The sequence below is a fragment of the Emydura macquarii genome, unplaced genomic scaffold (assembly GCF_026122565.2).
Source record: "Emydura macquarii macquarii isolate MOO-44397 ecotype Brisbane River unplaced genomic scaffold, CSIRO-AGI_Emac_v2 contig_3506, whole genome shotgun sequence".
Taxonomy (NCBI): Eukaryota; Metazoa; Chordata; order Testudines; family Chelidae; genus Emydura; species Emydura macquarii.
Genome location: NW_027133643.1, coordinates 4,371,845 through 4,389,223, shown reverse-complemented (window position 1 = coordinate 4,389,223; position 17,379 = coordinate 4,371,845). Strand labels below are relative to the sequence as shown.

Genomic DNA, 17,379 nt, shown 5'->3' with positions numbered 1-17,379 from the left:
AATATAGTTTTGGATTACATATGCAGACATTAGAAGGTCACAATCCTCTGCAACACCCTGGCGAGACCATAACCAAAACATCATGTTTACTTCAAGGACCCTTATTACCTGAAATATATTGTTGGACTGGAAGAAGTTCAGAGATTTCTTAGTTGTAAAATTCCAGCAGCATGATTATTGCTTTACAGGAAGCTCTCAAGAGAGAGGGCCTCACTTCCACTTCAGTCACCATGAAGGAGAGAATAAAGCCCAAAGCTCCTGCCCCGAAGAGTTTACAATCTATAACATGAAGAGTAGGGAAAGGGGAGCTACAAAAAGCAATGCAATTGAATGGTGATTTTAAACATGCTTTATTAATGCTACAATTTGCCTGGAATTTTCTTTTTTAAATTTCCTCATTTGTTATGTTTAACATTTATGATTTCTATCACTAACTAGTTAATTCTTTTGGGGGGGGACAGACATTAGGGTTTACAGACTTTTTGGAAGAGGTACATTTTAAGAAGAAAGTGGAAGCATGCTGGACCATGCAACAGAGAAAAACAAGAATACAATTAGGGGTCTGGAGGGACTGATAAGTGAGGAAAGATTAAATTAACTAAGTAAATATAATTTGGTTAAGAAACAAAATCAAGTGACTTCTGCTTATTTGCTAAACTGTTCACTTCATGGTTCTTACATCCTATCAAGTTTCCCCTACCATTTATTTGCTTCATCCACCTATTGCACTCTGGAGGAGCCAGGGCAGTCTTCTTTGCTATTTGTTTGCATAGTGCCTACCTTTGCTGTGACCCTTGATTGGGGTTTGTACATGCTCCTTTAATATAAATAACTAAGATCTGGGGTCAGAGTAACTGTCTACAAATATTATAGAGGGGTATACATCAAAGATGGAGAGGAATTATGTAGGATTGTCCCTTGGGTTAACACTACCCAGGAATTAGATGAAATTAAGAAAAATTAATATTTCTCCTTGAACATGATCGACCTCACACTCCTGTATTAGAAAGTCGGCAGAAACAGAGATGGAACTAAACTTACTAGGACAAGTCCATGCAACAACCAGTGCAGTGCACTTTCTTCAAAATAAGTTTTTAGTGTCTTATCCAATCTATAAATATCTCCAAAGACAAGTTTTCCACCACTACTTTGTGAGGCTATAGAATACATTTACAGTTCTCACATGCAAGCTTTTTGCCTTTTATTTAACCTAAACATTTCCCAGTTATACCTAGGGCAAATCAGAAACAGGGTGGCCGCCCTTCTCAAAAAATAGACTTGAGTTAAGGCACGTTAGGCCTGCACTTAATATATAGTTATAAGAAGAAAATATGGTTTTGACAGGTTTTGTCATTCATTTTCTGGTTTGGTTTGTCTTTTCAGCAAGTGCATTTTAGGCACACTGCTTACTGTGTAGCATGAAAAGAATGAAGGAGTTATAGGCGGATGATTTTAGATGTAATTATGAAGATGCAGGGCGGAGCAGACAGACTACTGTTACTCCATGAAAGATATTACTGACATTCTAATTAAATATCTGAGCATCTCCAGAAAGCGATAGGATTAAAGGAATCTGATGAATTGACAGAAATAAGAATCCCAGTAAAAAGTGCTGATTCTAATTTTAAAAGACACATTAAACTAAGGTCATAAACACAGAACAAAGGACATTTTATCCACAAGGGCAGCTACCTATCCATCCGTGAAGCATTCAGCAGAAGTTGTGACAAAGCCAGAAAAGCAAAAATCCCTCTTCATTAGGAGATTAAGGAAGAGAGATCAAGTGCCGGATTCTACTAGATTACAGAGTAGGGGCTGCAATGTCATGTTCTACTAGAAAACCTACAGTTGCTGCCCTCAAAATAAAGGTTTTACCATGAAATGCCATAGTCTGCAGCAGTCGATCAGCCACTTCTTGTGGAAATATTCCAGGCTCTTGCAAGCACAGTGTTCCATCTTGCCTTTCTGTACAAAACTTTTCAAGGTCAGCAGTCAGAAAATTCAAGCAGATATCAAGTAAAGTATGTGGAGATGCCTCCTCCTGTCATAAACAAAAACACACCCAAATTACTGAGACAGTAGGGTTATATCAGAGATATTGGCCAGGAATGATCAAGCCCATCTATAAACGTAGAATTGGTATTTCAGTTTTAACTATGAAATCTCTTGCTTTGCGCCCAAAGAATAACATCCTTTTAAATGTAGTTACTATATTAAATATGATCCTACAGTAGTTTACTGGAATATACTGCATTATGATGTTGATGATGTTTCCATTCCCCTACCCCAAACAAAAAGAGATACAGGATGTTTAAAACACATTTAAAAAAAAAGGGGGGGGGGGGACCCCACCCTGAACAGTCTGATGTAGAGTCACTGCTTTTGTGGGATACTGGTATATTATCTGCTGAAGTGCAAAGCCAAAGCACTTATCAGTTTATAGAAGGTAGGATAAAAACCTAATTATTTTGTATAAAAGATTAATAAAATTCCTTTAAAAAAAAAAAAAGATTTAATTTAAACACACTATTATTTTGATAAATAAATCTGTTTACATTTAAATTTGAAATTATAATCAGTGCTAATGCCTAAATTTCACAATCTTAAATCCATGTAAATAAATAACAAAAATAATGCACTGCAATAATGAGCTCTCCTCAAATTTTTAATGAGTGTTGCTTTTTTAAATGTATACAAACTCAAGAGGAAAACATCTTTAACTATGGAAGGCAACTCTATTTTTATAAGCATGTCACAATGTCATGCACTCCATTAAGTATCTATATTATTTTCAACCTTTATAATGGAGCAAACTTTTCACAAATGCAAGTACTTTCAGTTTCAGTTGTGTAAAAAGCTTTCACTTTCATTACTTTTATCTTAGCAGCAGATGCAGAGGGAATATTTTCTTTGTTTGGACTAGTTAATTCAAAGTTGAGAAACGACTTGGGATCTGAGAACACAGGAAAGCTTGTTTTCCTCTTCTAATCTACGAATAAAAACCAGATGGTAGACAATGAGATCTATTAATTCTAAAATCCTGAAGGAGATTGAGTCAGATTTTCAAAGATATTTTATAATACTATAATATATTATATAATCATTCACTAATTATAGTTAATACTTCCTTTGCTTTAAATATGCTGGTTACGTAAGAAAATCAATACATTTTTCCTCTTAGAACAAACGGATTTATTAAACAGTTAAATATAACAAAATTTTAAATCAGTTTTGTTCATTTTAAGTTGAGTTCCTATTTCCATCCAAATGCAGCTTGACACAATCCAAGAGTAGAAAATTATCTAGTAAGTAAGGAGTATATTATTCACCATTTCCTAACGTGATTAAAAAAGTAAAAATTAAGAATCTGAATAAATGTATGCGGTGATATGTATCTATACACAGTAAAGCAGTTAGTGTGCCCTCCTGGTTAGCAAAAAGATATTCTAAATTTAGTGTAATGGCTATATGTAGTTGCAAGTCAACATGTTTTAATGGTTATACGAACCAATGAGAATAAAATTTTCATTAGGAAAATTAAAAAGCGCAAATGCAAAACAAGATTAAAATAAATGCATTAAATCAAGGTTTCCGGACTGCTGATTTAAATTAATCCATGCTGCTTCAAATTTACTAGAAATGAAGAGCTGAAAGTTTAAAAATAAGGAGCAATGTTCTATTAATACTGAAAGTGATGAATGACAAAAAGGTATTTAAGCACAAGATTAAAAAGGACTTAAGAGCTGTTCATTACTGTACAAAGCTAGGACCAAAAGTGACAATTTTTATAGTCTTCTTTCAAGTTATAGCCAACATTTTTTCACCTTATGTTGGAATTATTATTTATGCAGGGTGTTAAATTAGTGTCCTAGTAATTATAAATTCCTTTATTAAATCTAAAGGCTAAATGGAATTTATACAATTACTCTCAACATGCATAAAAAGCCTAAATAAGAAGCAATTTACTACATTCAAAAAGTAACAAACATTTAGAAGCATTTGATCAAGATACTTGCCCATAGGCTAAACCAGGGATGCTAAACCCATATTAGTTGACTTCAACGTGATCAGGCATTAGCAATGAACCCTTTAAGAGTTTACTTTTTATACCCTTCAGTGAACAAGTGATGTCATTGCAAATTACTGACTTCAGCTAAAAGCCAATTTGAGACAGTTTGCCCCTATTTCCAGTCTTAATCCAGATAAGATTTATAACCTCCCTTCTTCCCAAGGCCTTTCCTCCCCTCCTTCTTGCTGACCCCCAGTTTTTCCATAGCACTTACCAATACACACACACAGGCCTGGTCTACACTGTGAATGTAGGTCGACGGAATGTGACTTCCGTCGACCACATAACATACCACTGGCAGGTCTGTTCCGCTGACCTAAATCGCAGGAAAGTTCGACTTAATAAAACCATCTCCGCAAGAAGCGTAGCACTGAAGTTGAACTGCATGAGTCAAATGAGCTGCAGTGCAACTAGAGTGTTGTGTAAATCGATGTAATTGACCTCTGGGATTATCCCACAATGCTCTGCTGTGACCACTCTGTACATTCGCACTCTGCTGCACCACAGCCACCTGCACAGGAAACAACCCCTCCCCTGAAGCCCTGGGAAATCTTGAATTCCCATTTCTTGTTTTGTCAGTATGGAGAGAGCTTTGTAGCTGAAATGCTCATGGTGACTACACAGCCCAAACGTGCTCCAGCATGGAGTCGATCTGAGGTCTTGGATCTCAGCCTGTGGAGCAAGAGTCTGTTCTGGCTCAGCTCCAAGACAGCAAAAGAAATTTGGATATCTATGAGAAGAGATTGCGTGGTATGGTGGAGAAGGGCCACAACAGGGACGTGCAGTAGTGCCACATTAAAAATCAAAGAGCTGAGGCAGGCTTAACAGAAAAGTAGGGAGGCAAACAATTGTTCTGGCCAGTCACCAGACATGCAGCTTTTATGAGGAGCTGCATGTGATTCTCGACGGTGACCCCACCACTATACCAACATGCAGCATAGATACCTCCGTAGAATCTGAGTCCAGGATAAATGAGGAGGACTCTGGATGAAGAGGAGGAGAACAGGGGGTAGCCAAGTGTGGCATCCATTCTCCCTGAGAGCCAGGATCTGTTTGTTACTCCAGAGCAGCCCAGCCGGATGCAGGACAGTGTGACTGTCCAAGATGCCAGGAAGGCACATCTGGTGAGTGTGTCTAGCAAATCGTGTTTCTGTGGTTACAGCCCCAGTCCAGCTTCTTATTTCTGTGAAAAAAGGAGTCTGTGTTTGTAGGGATGGGCTTCCTGGATGTTGGTGCACTTAAACAGAGAGTTACCCCTGGAACAGACTATTTATGTGCACAGGGATGCTCTGAGAATCCTCCATGGATCTCTCCAGAAAACTTCTGTGTAGGTACTCTGCAATTCTTTGGAGAAGGTTTCTGGGGACAGCAGCTTTATTTCTTGCACCACAGTAGGACATTTTTCCCCACCAGTCTGCTCTTAAATGCAGAATAAGGGCCAGGCCTGTACCCAGATGCTTACAGCAAATCTTCCCTTTCCTCCTGTGTTACCCTCAGGAGACTGATATCACACATGGTCACCTAGGGAAGATGGCACAAGTTTACAGTACCCAACCAATATAGTTACTGTGTTATTCCCCTGCTATCGACAGCGTCCTGGGCCCCAACACAGACAATTCCTAGCCATGACATTGTCATCACGTGTTAGGGGTCTGGGAATTTCACCCACGCACCCCCTCCAATCCCTTTGGACCACCTCCTCCCAAATCAGTCTTGGGATGGTGAAGGGGAGCCCAATGATCTTGCTCCTTGGTTAAGTGTGGATTGGGGAACTTAGTGCTACAGAGACTTCCCTATAACAGATGCAAGGGCCCCTTACATATCATGGCTGGAACACCACTCCAACCCATGCAATAGGTACAGACTGGTATGCGGGTCTGGTGTTCCCTTGTGAATACAAAGGGGAGTTCTTTTTCCATAGTAACATTGCTTTTTGCCCATGGGACCCGCTAACAAGATAAACTTTGTGCTTTGCTTGCCTTACAGAGGGCAGCTTGGCCTTCACCCCAGCTTCTACTCCTACAGAGTGCCTTTCCCAAATTAGAAGGCCGGGGGGGGGGGGGGGGGGGGGGGGGGGGGGGGGGGAGAAGAACCACAAAAACAAAACTAATGAATGCCTCCGCAGCTGCTGACAGAGCTCAGAGCCTGGGAGGAGGTCATTAATCAAAAAAACTGAACATGGAAAACAGAAAATCAGCACAGGAGGAATGTGTAACACAAGGAGATGTTGCATATTATGAGGGATCAATCTAACATGTTGAGGCATCTGGTAGAGCTCCAGGAAGAGCAGCGGCAGGACAGACTCCTTCTGTAGCCCCTGCAAAACGCTCAGCTAACAAGCTGTTTCCCAGTCCTCACCCCCAAGTGCTCTAGAAGGAGGTTGAGCAGGGTGCAGTACATGCTCCACTCCACCCTGGTGGAGGGGAGCAGAAAGAGGCGATGGCCCTTTTAAAAAGGAACGTGTGCGCTTTGCCGTTTGCAGTCACACTTTGCTCTGGATCCCCTAACAGCCTTATGTTAAATTATCTTTCTTTCCCCCACTCTTGCAGATCACCAATAAAACTTTACTGCTTTAAAAAACATTACTCTTCTATCATTGAGAGCTCAGAGATTGTCAGTGGGAGAAGAAGGGGAGGGGAATGATGATGTGAGGGTGGGAAATGGGAAGCAAAGGCACAGCACTGACAGAGACGTACATTACTGCGGTTCATTGCAAAAATGAGTTTTCAATGCTTCCCTGAGGCGCAGCGCTTCACGGTTGGCTCTCAGCATTGTACTGGTATCTGGCTGCTCAAAATTTGTGGCCAGCCTATCAGCCTCCATGACCCAACCCAGCGGGAACTTTTCCTCCCGGTGTTTCTCACACACTATGGAGCACACAGCAGGCAGAGATAATAGTTGGGATGTTGTATTCACTGAGGTCTAACCTAGTGAGCAAACTGTGCCATCATGCCTTTAAGCAGCCAAATGCACATTCCACCACCATTCTGTACTTGCTGAGCCTATTATTGAAATGCTCCTTCTTGCTGTCCAGGTGCCCGGTGCAGGGCTTCTTTAGCCAGGGGAGAAAGGGGTAGGCAGGATCCCCTAGGATCACCATTTGTATTTCAGCATCACCAATGTTTATTTTTTAATCACGGAAGAAAGTGCCCTCCTGCATCTTATTGAACAGACCTGAGTTCCTAAAGGTGCGCACGTCATGCACCTTTCCAAACCACCACACTGATGTTGATGAAGCATCCCATGATTCACAAGGTTCTGCAACACAATTGAGATGTATCCCTTTCAGTTTATGTACTCTGTGGCAAGGGGGTCCGGTGCGAATATAGATGGCATGCGTATCCCTATCACCCCACCACATTTTGGGAACCCCATTGTGGCAAAACCGTCCACTATGTCCTGCATGTTTCCCAAAGTCACTACCCTTCTTAGCAGAAGTCTATTAATGGCCCGGCCCACTTGTATTACAGCACACCCCATGGTGGATTCCTGACTCCAAATTGATTCCCAACTGACCAGTAGCAGTCTGTGGTTGCTAGCTTCTCCAGAGAGATGGCCACTCGCTTCTCCATTGTCACAGCAGATCTCAAGTGAGTATTCATGGATTTCAGGGCTGGGGACAGCTCTGCGCAAAGTTCAGTGAAAGTAGCCTTTCACATACGAAAGTTCTGCAGCCACTGATCATCATCATCCCACACCTTCAGAACGATGCAATCCCACCAGTCAATGTTTGTTTCTGGGGACCAGAAGCAGAGCTCCACCAACTGAAGAGTGTGTGGGACAGCATGCAGCAAACGGGAATTGTTTTATTCTATGGCTTGTAGGAGGGTGGCTTCAGTAACATCACAATTTTCTACACTGTGGCTCCTGTCTTGGCCTTGAAAATACTGCAGGATAAGTTGGGAGGTATTTGTGATGCTCACAATGATGGAGTCCGGTCAGCTGTGCCCTATGCCTCTCCAGCAATGGTGTGCACGGGGCAGATACAGGTTTGGAAAAATGACGGGAAAAAAACATTTGTCTCTTTGTTTGGGACAAGAGGGGAAGTGGGAGAAAGGACAACAACCTTCCCAAAAGGCACTGCAGGTAATTGCACTGTGGGATAGCTACCCACGATGCACTGCTTTGATTACCAATGCAAGCGTGGCTGGTGAGGATAAAAACCAACAATGCAATGCGCATGGTGTGATCATGCTCTTCCGACTTCATAAGTTTGATGTGTGAGAGTCGACTGAAATTAAAATCAACTTCATTCCGCAGTGTAGACATGCCCACACACACTTTACGAAACTAAATCCTAATTCTTTAATTTCATAATTATTCTATATTTTGTGCCAACATATTGCACAACACATGCTTCTGTATATCAGACATAGAGGGCAATACAGTGAATATTAATGAGAAACCTCTGAATTTCTCTTCAGACATAATCTTAGCTGTGGTCTACACTTATCGGGTGATTTGGTGGCCGTCGACAAGAGTTATGCAAGCTACTCAGCGTAGCTTGCATAACTCCCGTCGACTGCTGTGCTTCCCCTCTGTGCAGCACTATGCCACTTGAGAGGGTGATTTACCAGCGTTGACTTCTGGATTGATGAGCAGTCAGTCATGACCCACTCATATCAATCCAGATAGGTTGATCTGACAGCAGCAACTTTGTCACCGTCAGTGTAGACATACCCAGTATCTTTTAATATAGCTTTTTTCTGTTCAGTCTTCTAGTGCCCAATAACTGCCTATTGTTTTTAATCAAATCAACCAGATTCCATCAGCATAAGGAATGACTCAAACATTCTGAATCGTTCTCAATACTAACATCGAAGAATACTGAGTGACTGGTACATGCTCCCTCAGATCAGTGTTTCTCAATGACCAGTCCATAGACCAGCACTGGTCACTGAGATCTCCCTGACACAGTATAGGAAGCCGGTCCCTGGTATCAAAAAGGTTGAGAAACACTGCCCTAGAGGATTTTGAAAACAATGGCGTCAATTTTTGATACATCTCAAAGTCCAAGAGCCATGTTATTTTGCCATTAAACTGAACGTTCTGGCTCTATTTGTCTTTTATTTCTACTTATGTGGCTTCCATTCTGATACATCTTAATGAGTTTAATCAAGAGAGTTACATTAGGTAAAAGGTATCTTTTTATAAGTGAACTATCCCATCTTTAGCCAATCACATGTAGTCAACTAAAAAACATTTTAATTTAAGGCAGTCAAAAGGTGCAAGCACAGGGCTGCGAACCAGAAATGCTGAATTATAATTCCTACTCAGACAAACTTCCTCACCAACCTTTGACAAGTAACAGATCCTCTGCCTCAGTTTCCCCATCTGTAGAAGGGGGGCAATTCTTACTTGCCCCACAGGCAAGTACTCGTAGTACTTAGTATTTATAAAAATGCCTTGAAGTATTGTTATTGCACTTTATTGCTAAATATATTTAACTAATTTTCTTATAAGATTTGTTGGACATTATCAATAAGCAGTACATTTTGGTTGCATCTGTACTCAAAGATGTTAAGGGGGGAGGGGGAAATGGAATGGTCAGCCTCTTGTGCTTCTTTATGATGTATAAAGAATGCTTGAAAGTCTTCTGAAGAGACTTTTGGTTAATCATGTTTTCAAATATCACTTTTCTTTAGAAGTGGAGAGGGAAGGAATCATCTTTTTATCCTAAAATTACTTAACACATTCAAGAGCTGTCAGACAACTATTGACTCTCAATCAAGAATCAGAATCCTTGTTCAACAGCATACGAAATTTACTCCCACTGAATAAGAGATATCCCTTGCTCATACCAGCTCTAGTACTTGTAATTTGCTGCTTTGGCATCTGACAGAGGCAAAACATTGGTGATATTACTTTCGGCACTTTTCCATTCTTTTTGACAGAAAAGCTAAGTACTGTACTTTTGTGCATCAGTGATTAAAATCCAATGATGTTATTAGGCTTTGCTGATGGACCAGTAACTGAAATGAATTGGGAAGAGAATTCTTCAATCTGCACCTCTGCCTGGTTGAGACGAGACGAGACCAATATCCTAGATTTAAATACCCCTAAATTTTAGGGGAAGTTGAAGTAAAATTTAAAACTCAGCCTCTCTCTAGTTTGAATATGTTCAAAATGCTTATTCTTCACTCCAGAAGGGCATCCAACATCCATTAACAAGGATTAATTACACACACACACACACACACACACCACCTTTCATTAACTTCATTGATTCCCATAGTGGTGAGCATGAACATGTGTGCACTGTTTCTTTAAATCTGTGGCAAAAAGCCAAGTGGGATGGAGCTTGGGAAGGTTTTGGGCGCAAACTATACAGTGAAGCAGAATACCCAGAAGGGACAATACTGTTTTCTGTGTTCTAAAGAAGTTTCTCAGTAAGTGTCAAAAAAGACCAAAAAAAAAAAGGGGGGGGGGGGAGGAGAGGGGACTCTCCCTGGAAGTCTCTACCACTGCAATGTGAGGACAAGCCCTATAACTACTTTATCAGAGCCAGAAGCATTTCTAGTCTTCATGAACTTAGAAGCGAAATAATTTTCAAAATTATATCTTGTTTATGCTATTATTTGCATTTCACTGGACTTGGAAAATGGAAATTAACTAGTTTCCCTTTCGTTTCTATTGAATTTCACTTTCTGGTTCACATACATTAATACAATGCTGCCATGTTCAAGTTGTAAACACTACCTAAGCCTGTTTAAATCTGAACAAAAGCTGTTTTATATAAAGATTCACAAAATTTCTATTGAAATGTGTGATTAGACTTCTATATACATAGCCTAAATTATCTACCTAAACTATTTAACAGAGTCCCTTTAATCTCAGTTCTTTTCCATCTTGTCAAGTTCATATACAATACATAAAAGCCAAGAGGCAAGGCATGTAGCGAAAGAGACAAGCAGATCTCACGTGTCTTCTGTGGTGTACATCTCAAAGACTGATATTTATTACCCAAGATACACAATAGCATTATACGGATGCAGCCAAGAGTAACTATAGTTTTGCCTAAAAAGTAGAATCGTTTTCTTTAGCTTTTGAAAAGCTAAATGTTTAAAAACAACTACTTTTAATTAGTATTATTCATACTTAAAACATCTAAGAAAAATATGAAAAGTTAAAATTTTATTAGTAGTATACATTAAGTTAATAAAATAAACGGCATAGATTTCAGCATCAAACAGTAACCTAATGCATTTGGCAGCCCAAAGCATGCCTCCTTCATTCCAAATTCCTCTGATTATAAGCGTGTAAATGAGTGTCTTGGGCAGGTTTGTCATATTCAAAGAATTCTCTTCCTCACAAAATAAATAAAATAAAATAAAGAATCTTTAAAACTTTGCTTCCCACTCTTCACAATAAATTGTTTGTCACAGAGAGAAAATGTTTTGCCCTATATAAAGTTTCACTATTTAGAGACAAAACCATTTATAAAGGGTCACTTCATGTTCTTGAAGTGAACTACAGAATTCTAAACCCAGCAAGTCTTATTATTTTAATATTAATAAAAGGATTATTTTAGGAACAATGTAACCATGTTTTTCCTGAATTTCTTTTGAAACAGCTTGTGAACAACCATCACATACACCTGCTTACTGTATACTAAAACAAGTGTATCTGACCTCTTCAGGCTGTTGTAGCCCACCCCAGCACAAAAGCTAGCTTTGCTATCCTCAATAATGACAATGTTTGCTCCTTTGCAAGCCCTCACATCTCAGAGTCATTTAAAAATAAAATCTACTGCACAAATAAGAAGTAGCTTTTGTTTAATTAGTTTTTCTTTGATGAACCAGTGTAAAGCTAGGGTGGCATTAAGGTACAATGGTATTTATTACTCCTGATAGGTTGACAGGGAAAGAAAAGTCCACAACTGGTTTAATTTGTAAGATTCCTTATTGATTTTGAATATACAGAGCATTTAATAGATGAATTTCCTCAGAACTACTTAAAAATTACATATCAGCATGGCCAATAACATCATATGACCTATTATGATTACTTCCTTAATTAAAGTAATCATGTTTACTATCTTTTAAATATACATTCTAGAGAGTTACAAGAACAGAATCCACATATTCTACTCCAGTCTCCAAGGTCTGCTCTTAATGGGCAAATAAAGTGGGGGGTTATTTTTTTTAAATCTCATACTAAATCTTTGTCTACACTAATTTTAACCTTGAGTTAATTCATTGACAGTTAACTTGAAATAGTTAACACGTTTGTAAAGACTCCCCAAACATTCATCCCAGTCTACAAACCTTTGTGTTGAATGAAAGATCTCCACATAGAAAATTTGACCAATTATATTAATATAATTCCATGTGTGGTCATTTATATCAGAATAAGAGGGGCTTTTGGGGGGAAATGGGGTTTAGTTTAAACCCCTTCAACCTGGGATCCAGGTAGCCCTTAAAGTAACTATGAAAACATTCAATTTACCTACAACCTTTTTGCAGTGAGGAAAGTCAGAAATAATACAGCTCCCCACACCTGCTTCTACTGCTCGTCTTCCACCCCATATACAAATCTAATACCCTACAGGGAAGTGGGGAAAAAACAGTCTAGTCAAATCCCAGCAATTTGCACTTGTTCACTCTTTTCAGATGACAAAGATCAGCTTCTTATCTACTAAGAGGTACATTTTCAAAAGCACCAATATGTCTACATTGGAAAAAAAAAAACACGCCACAGCAGTGTGATTCAGAGCCTGGGTCTATAGACGTGGGCTCAAGATACGAAACTAAAAATAGAAGTGTAGATATTCCTGTTTGAGGTATTAATCCCAGCCAGGTGGGTGGGTCTCAGAGGACATCTACACTACAATTAAATACCCAGAGCTAGTCTGGGCTCCTTGGACTAAGATGCAGGGCTGTAGAGGTTTAGACTCAGGCTGCAGCCTGAGCTTTGGGACCTGTCCTGCAGTCCTGGCAAGGAAAGAGGGTCCTGACTGCAGGCTCCAGCCCAAGCACCATGCATGAGTCAGATGACCCAGGCCAGTCACAGGTCTTTTATTCTAGCCTAAGCACTCTCAGAGCCTGACCTCCAGCCCAAGCTAGCACCACAGCATGAGCCAAAGTCTGAAGCCCTGAGCTGTATTTACACTGCAATAAAACACCCATGGCTGGGTCTGTGTCAGCCGACTTGGGCTCACTGGGCTAGAGCTGTGGGACTATAAAAATGCAGTGTAGAGCGAACTCTGGGACTCCATGACTTCTTTTTCTTGGGGGAAAGCAGTGTAGACATAAGTGACTCAAGCATGGGTCCCACTGGTTTTTGATGGGACTTGTGCTCCTTAATTAGCTAGGCTTGATCGACCCACAGGTTTCGTACCAATTTAACTATTTCAGTTCAGAGTTGGGGGGGAGGGGAGGAGCTGTTGCTTTAAAACCTATTAAAAGGTCAGTACAACCCCTACAGCGGGCACAGCTACACTGGGAGCAGGAAGGTGCCTGAGCCCAGTCCAGCATACTCCCCCCGAGACAGGCGATCGGGGGAGAAGTGCACCCAGACGGGGGGAGGAGGGCTGCCCGCTAGGCCAGCAGGTGACGGGTAGGTACCGTTCGCGCAGGTAGCTAAACCCAGAGGTGGGTCGGACGGTGGCACCCGAGCCGAGTTGTTGTGTAAGCGTCCCGAGGCGAGGCGGCGCAGGGAACATACCTCGCCCCTTCCACGGCGCGGCCCCGCTCCCTGGTTATGTAACAGGCCGCTCCGCAGCTCGTGACACAAACAACTTTCCAGCCAGCGAAGCGGCCCCCAGGCGGGGGGGGGACCCGCAGTGAACGCGAGCTGTCCCCGCTCCCCCTGCTCCCAGGAGCCGCCGCGATCCAGCGCTCAGCCCGGCTCTGCTCCAGCCCGGGCCGTACGGCCGGCAGCGCCCGCCCGCCAGCCCAGTCGGGATGCCCAGGAAGGCCTCGCCGCCCGCCTTTAACAGCCCCCGCCACAGCCTGTGAGGAATTTACCTCAGCCCAGCCGGCCGGGGGCTGCGGCCGGGGGAGGTAGCAGCAGGCGGGGAACAGCCCCCGCTCGGGCTGCGCACCCCGGGGGGGGGGGGCGAGGGAGGGAAGGAAGGAGCGCTCACCATCTCTGCACTGGGTCCCCAGGCTCCGTCCGTCACCCAGCAGCGAGCCCACTGAGGCACAAGGCCGGCGCCGACCTGGAAGTGAATCTACCTCAGCCCGTCAGCCGGCTAGAGGCCGGCCGGGGCCGGTTCCCGCCTCCCTTAAAGGGGCCGCGCTCCAGCCGGCGCACGGAAAAGGCGCTGAATGCTTTAGGCTGGGGCGTCTGGAGCCGCCTTCGCCAAAAATCTCATCAAGCTGGCCCAGCAAAGCTTAATACATCACGGGAGGAGGGTCTTGTACTGAGCTGGCACTTCCCTTCGGAGTTCCTGTCCCTCGTGGGATGAGTTTGAGTGTGATTATAGGTTTTTTAACATCTGCTGACTCCCCTGGTGGTACAAGGGGCAGTAGAAGCCTAGAGGATGACAGAGCTCAGAGCAGAAATACATTAATCCTCCACATCCCCACATGTAAATGGAATGGGAAAGACAAGGACCAGAGAAACTAGAAGTTTTATTAAAGAAACCAAGAATTATTTTAAAGGGCTAGACAATTCTCCATTGCTGATCTAGAAGTAGTGGCTGATCAAGTTCAGGGACAGGGATCTGTGCAGACTCCCCAGCACTCAGTGTAAGAGGCCTCATCCTACTTCCAATGACATCAATAAGGGCTTTGCAATTGCCTTTAATAGGAGCAGATTTGGGCCATAGATGTAGCAGTTGTGTATGTCCATGAGACGGACGTGTTAACTACAGGTTCTTGTCAGCACAGTGCACTAATCTCAGTAATTTCAGTTCCAGGATACAATGTAAAGTGTAATAATACCATCCCAAAAAGGTAAAATTAAAATACAGAGAGCTTGTGTTTAAGCTTCTTGATGACTTCAAGTACAGCCACATAAATACTTATTCCCAAACCAGAAAAAAAAAAAAAAAACAGAAGACCCAAATTTCTGAATTAATTTAGACTTCCTTTCATCAGAGGATGAATTTACAAACGGTGGCCTCCACAAATGCAGTCCTTATACAGGTAAAATTCTAACAATAGTTTTGTTTATATAGCAGCTGTAAAAAACAAAGACAAACATTAAGTTGGTAGCTCCCACAACACCAGTGTAAAGAAAGTAAATAAGTACTAACTCCAATTTTGAAAGAACATTGAGGCACAGAAGTTAGATGGCCTGCCAGGATCATACAGTGAATCAAGGATGAAGCTAGGAATAGAACTAAGAATTTTGACTCATTTCCCTGATCAAAGTAGTAAATCATATTATTTCATCTCCTTAACTATATGTTAATATAAAAATCTAATTTAATTTTGTTTTTATTTATCTATCTTCTAGTCTATGGATTTTAGGTTTATGGTTGTTACTCGTGCAACTATTCTGTACAAATTCCTTTCACTTTTAATAAATAATAATGTAGCTAAGAAGAAGAAACTGGAGACTGAAAACAGGAAAAAGTGTTATAAGAGCTCCATGCATCCTTCCAATTTAGAGCTCCAGTCTTTTCTCTTCTATTGGGGGGGGGGGGAAAAAAAGTATCTTTTTCCATAGGAAGCTGCAAAAGATCAGTGAGCCTTACAGGGCATTCCTACCTTCATAATTTATTGCTTTACTGAATCTGTCCTTAACCAGTAACCAATTAGTTTCATGGTTTTCAAATTAAGGCATGCGTACATAGCTGTCAAGTATTTCACAGCTCCACATGCAAACTTAAATTAAAATAATTTAATGAGCAATCTACATGTTACTATGAACTCCAACTTTATAAAAAGTACCTGGATTTAATGCTTATGCAGCCCTAGTTAATGAAGCCCTTTGTTTATCTACAAAGCAGCAAGACAAGCTTTTCACATATACCAAAATAGCAGCACACCTCAGTTCCGATTTGGGGGGAACTTTCTCTAGGAATAACAGGCAATAACAGGTTTTCAGGAGCCATGAAGTTCTTGGCCTCTCTATTAAGTCTGCCAGTTCAGTGCAAATTGTAATGCTAGTTTGTGATATGGAAGCTGGAGCTGAGACTTACCAAATTAATCTCATTTGCCACCAAACAGCCATTAGATGAAAACAATTGTTAATTCTTACCAAGCTGTGCTAGATTCAAACTGGTAGCCTGCATGTAAAAAGTTCCCAAACTCATTAGATAGCCTAAGGTATCCAGTCCTCTAATACTAATGTTACACCTCAAGAGAGAAGTGTTTCTGGAGAGAGAAATATATTAAATCACAATCTTACCTTTTAGAGCTTACAAAGGCAGAATCTTCTACTCTCTACAGGCATGCAACAGCTCCCACAAGCTGCTCTCAGTCTTTTTTCAAACAAACCCTAGGATACATGCTCCACCCTTCTCTTAACAGGACAGATGCCATTAACTAAAATACAAATACAACAAATATTAACACAACATCCAAATTCACCTCTGTATAATTTAAACAAAAAAAAATCAATTATAGTTAAGGTTGCTTTATAACTTCACACTTAATGCTTTAAAATGAGAAAATTAAAGGTTAAAGGTTTTTCACATCAGCATAATTAGTCATTTGAAAAACACAACATGCACCTCTCTTTTCAATAAGAATTCTAAGGTGTTAAGTAATGGGATATAATCACATTTACCTATTTAGTAGAGAAGCTACTTAATTTCTCAAGTAGGATGCTAAAATTGTCCTTTGGTGCCTTAACTATGACTACTTATTTATTGAACTGCAAAACAAATTGTAGTCAGTATGTAACAAATATACCACAACCTTAATCAATGTGTTTATGTAACATTTCGGACAATGGAAAAATACTATGTGATCATGTAATTAAAGACTTACCATAATGCTAAAATAATCATAACAATTACACACAACTATTAACATACAACCTGATGTTTTCATATGTAGCATGTGTACAAGATTTAGTTGAATTTTAACTACACAGAAAGTTCGAAGAGTCTACATTTTTTGCATTACTGAGATCATTTGGGATTTAAAAAAAAAAAGCCAGACAACTTGCCAAAATTTCTTAAAGGACTTATTTTAAAATGGATCTAAATGCTAATTAATTAATTAATTGTAAGTTCTCAGGAAGTTCAGTATTCAGAGGAAAGTGCTGAAATGTTGGGGAGGATGTGTCATATTCTGCATACAAGACATAGGATCGTTCCCTGCTTTAAATGCAAAACTTAACCATAACTAGAGAGCTAGAGCTGATGCCTCCATAACAGTTTGTCTCTGTCAGGCATGTCCCTTTTGTAT

At 40.9% G+C, this 17,379-nt stretch overlaps 1 protein-coding gene and 1 long non-coding RNA gene across 8 annotated transcripts in view; one reads left to right on the top strand and one right to left on the bottom strand.

Moving 5' to 3' along the window:
• LOC137145058 (protein zyg-11 homolog B) overlaps nucleotides 1-14,242 on the bottom strand; it is a 38,868-nt gene extending 24,626 nt beyond the window's left edge. For all 7 annotated transcript variants that reach the window (XR_010917554.1, XR_010917556.1, XR_010917555.1 and 4 more), the window contains exons 1-2: nucleotides 14,157-14,242; nucleotides 1,876-2,041 (exon numbers count right to left, since the gene is read on the bottom strand). Coding sequence is in view for 1 of the 7 variants with exons in the window: in XM_067535630.1 (XP_067391731.1) it covers nucleotides 1,876-2,041; nucleotides 14,157-14,159 (169 nt within the window). In the remaining 6 variants the exon portion in view is untranslated. The remainder of the gene's footprint in view (nucleotides 1-1,875; nucleotides 2,042-14,156) is intronic.
• LOC137145060 (uncharacterized) lies at nucleotides 13,526-14,501 on the top strand. Its single transcript, XR_010917560.1, has 2 exons — nucleotides 13,526-13,627; nucleotides 14,179-14,501. It is a non-coding gene; the product is annotated as an uncharacterized lncRNA (long non-coding RNA).
• Nucleotides 14,502-17,379: the final 2,878 nt, after the last annotated feature.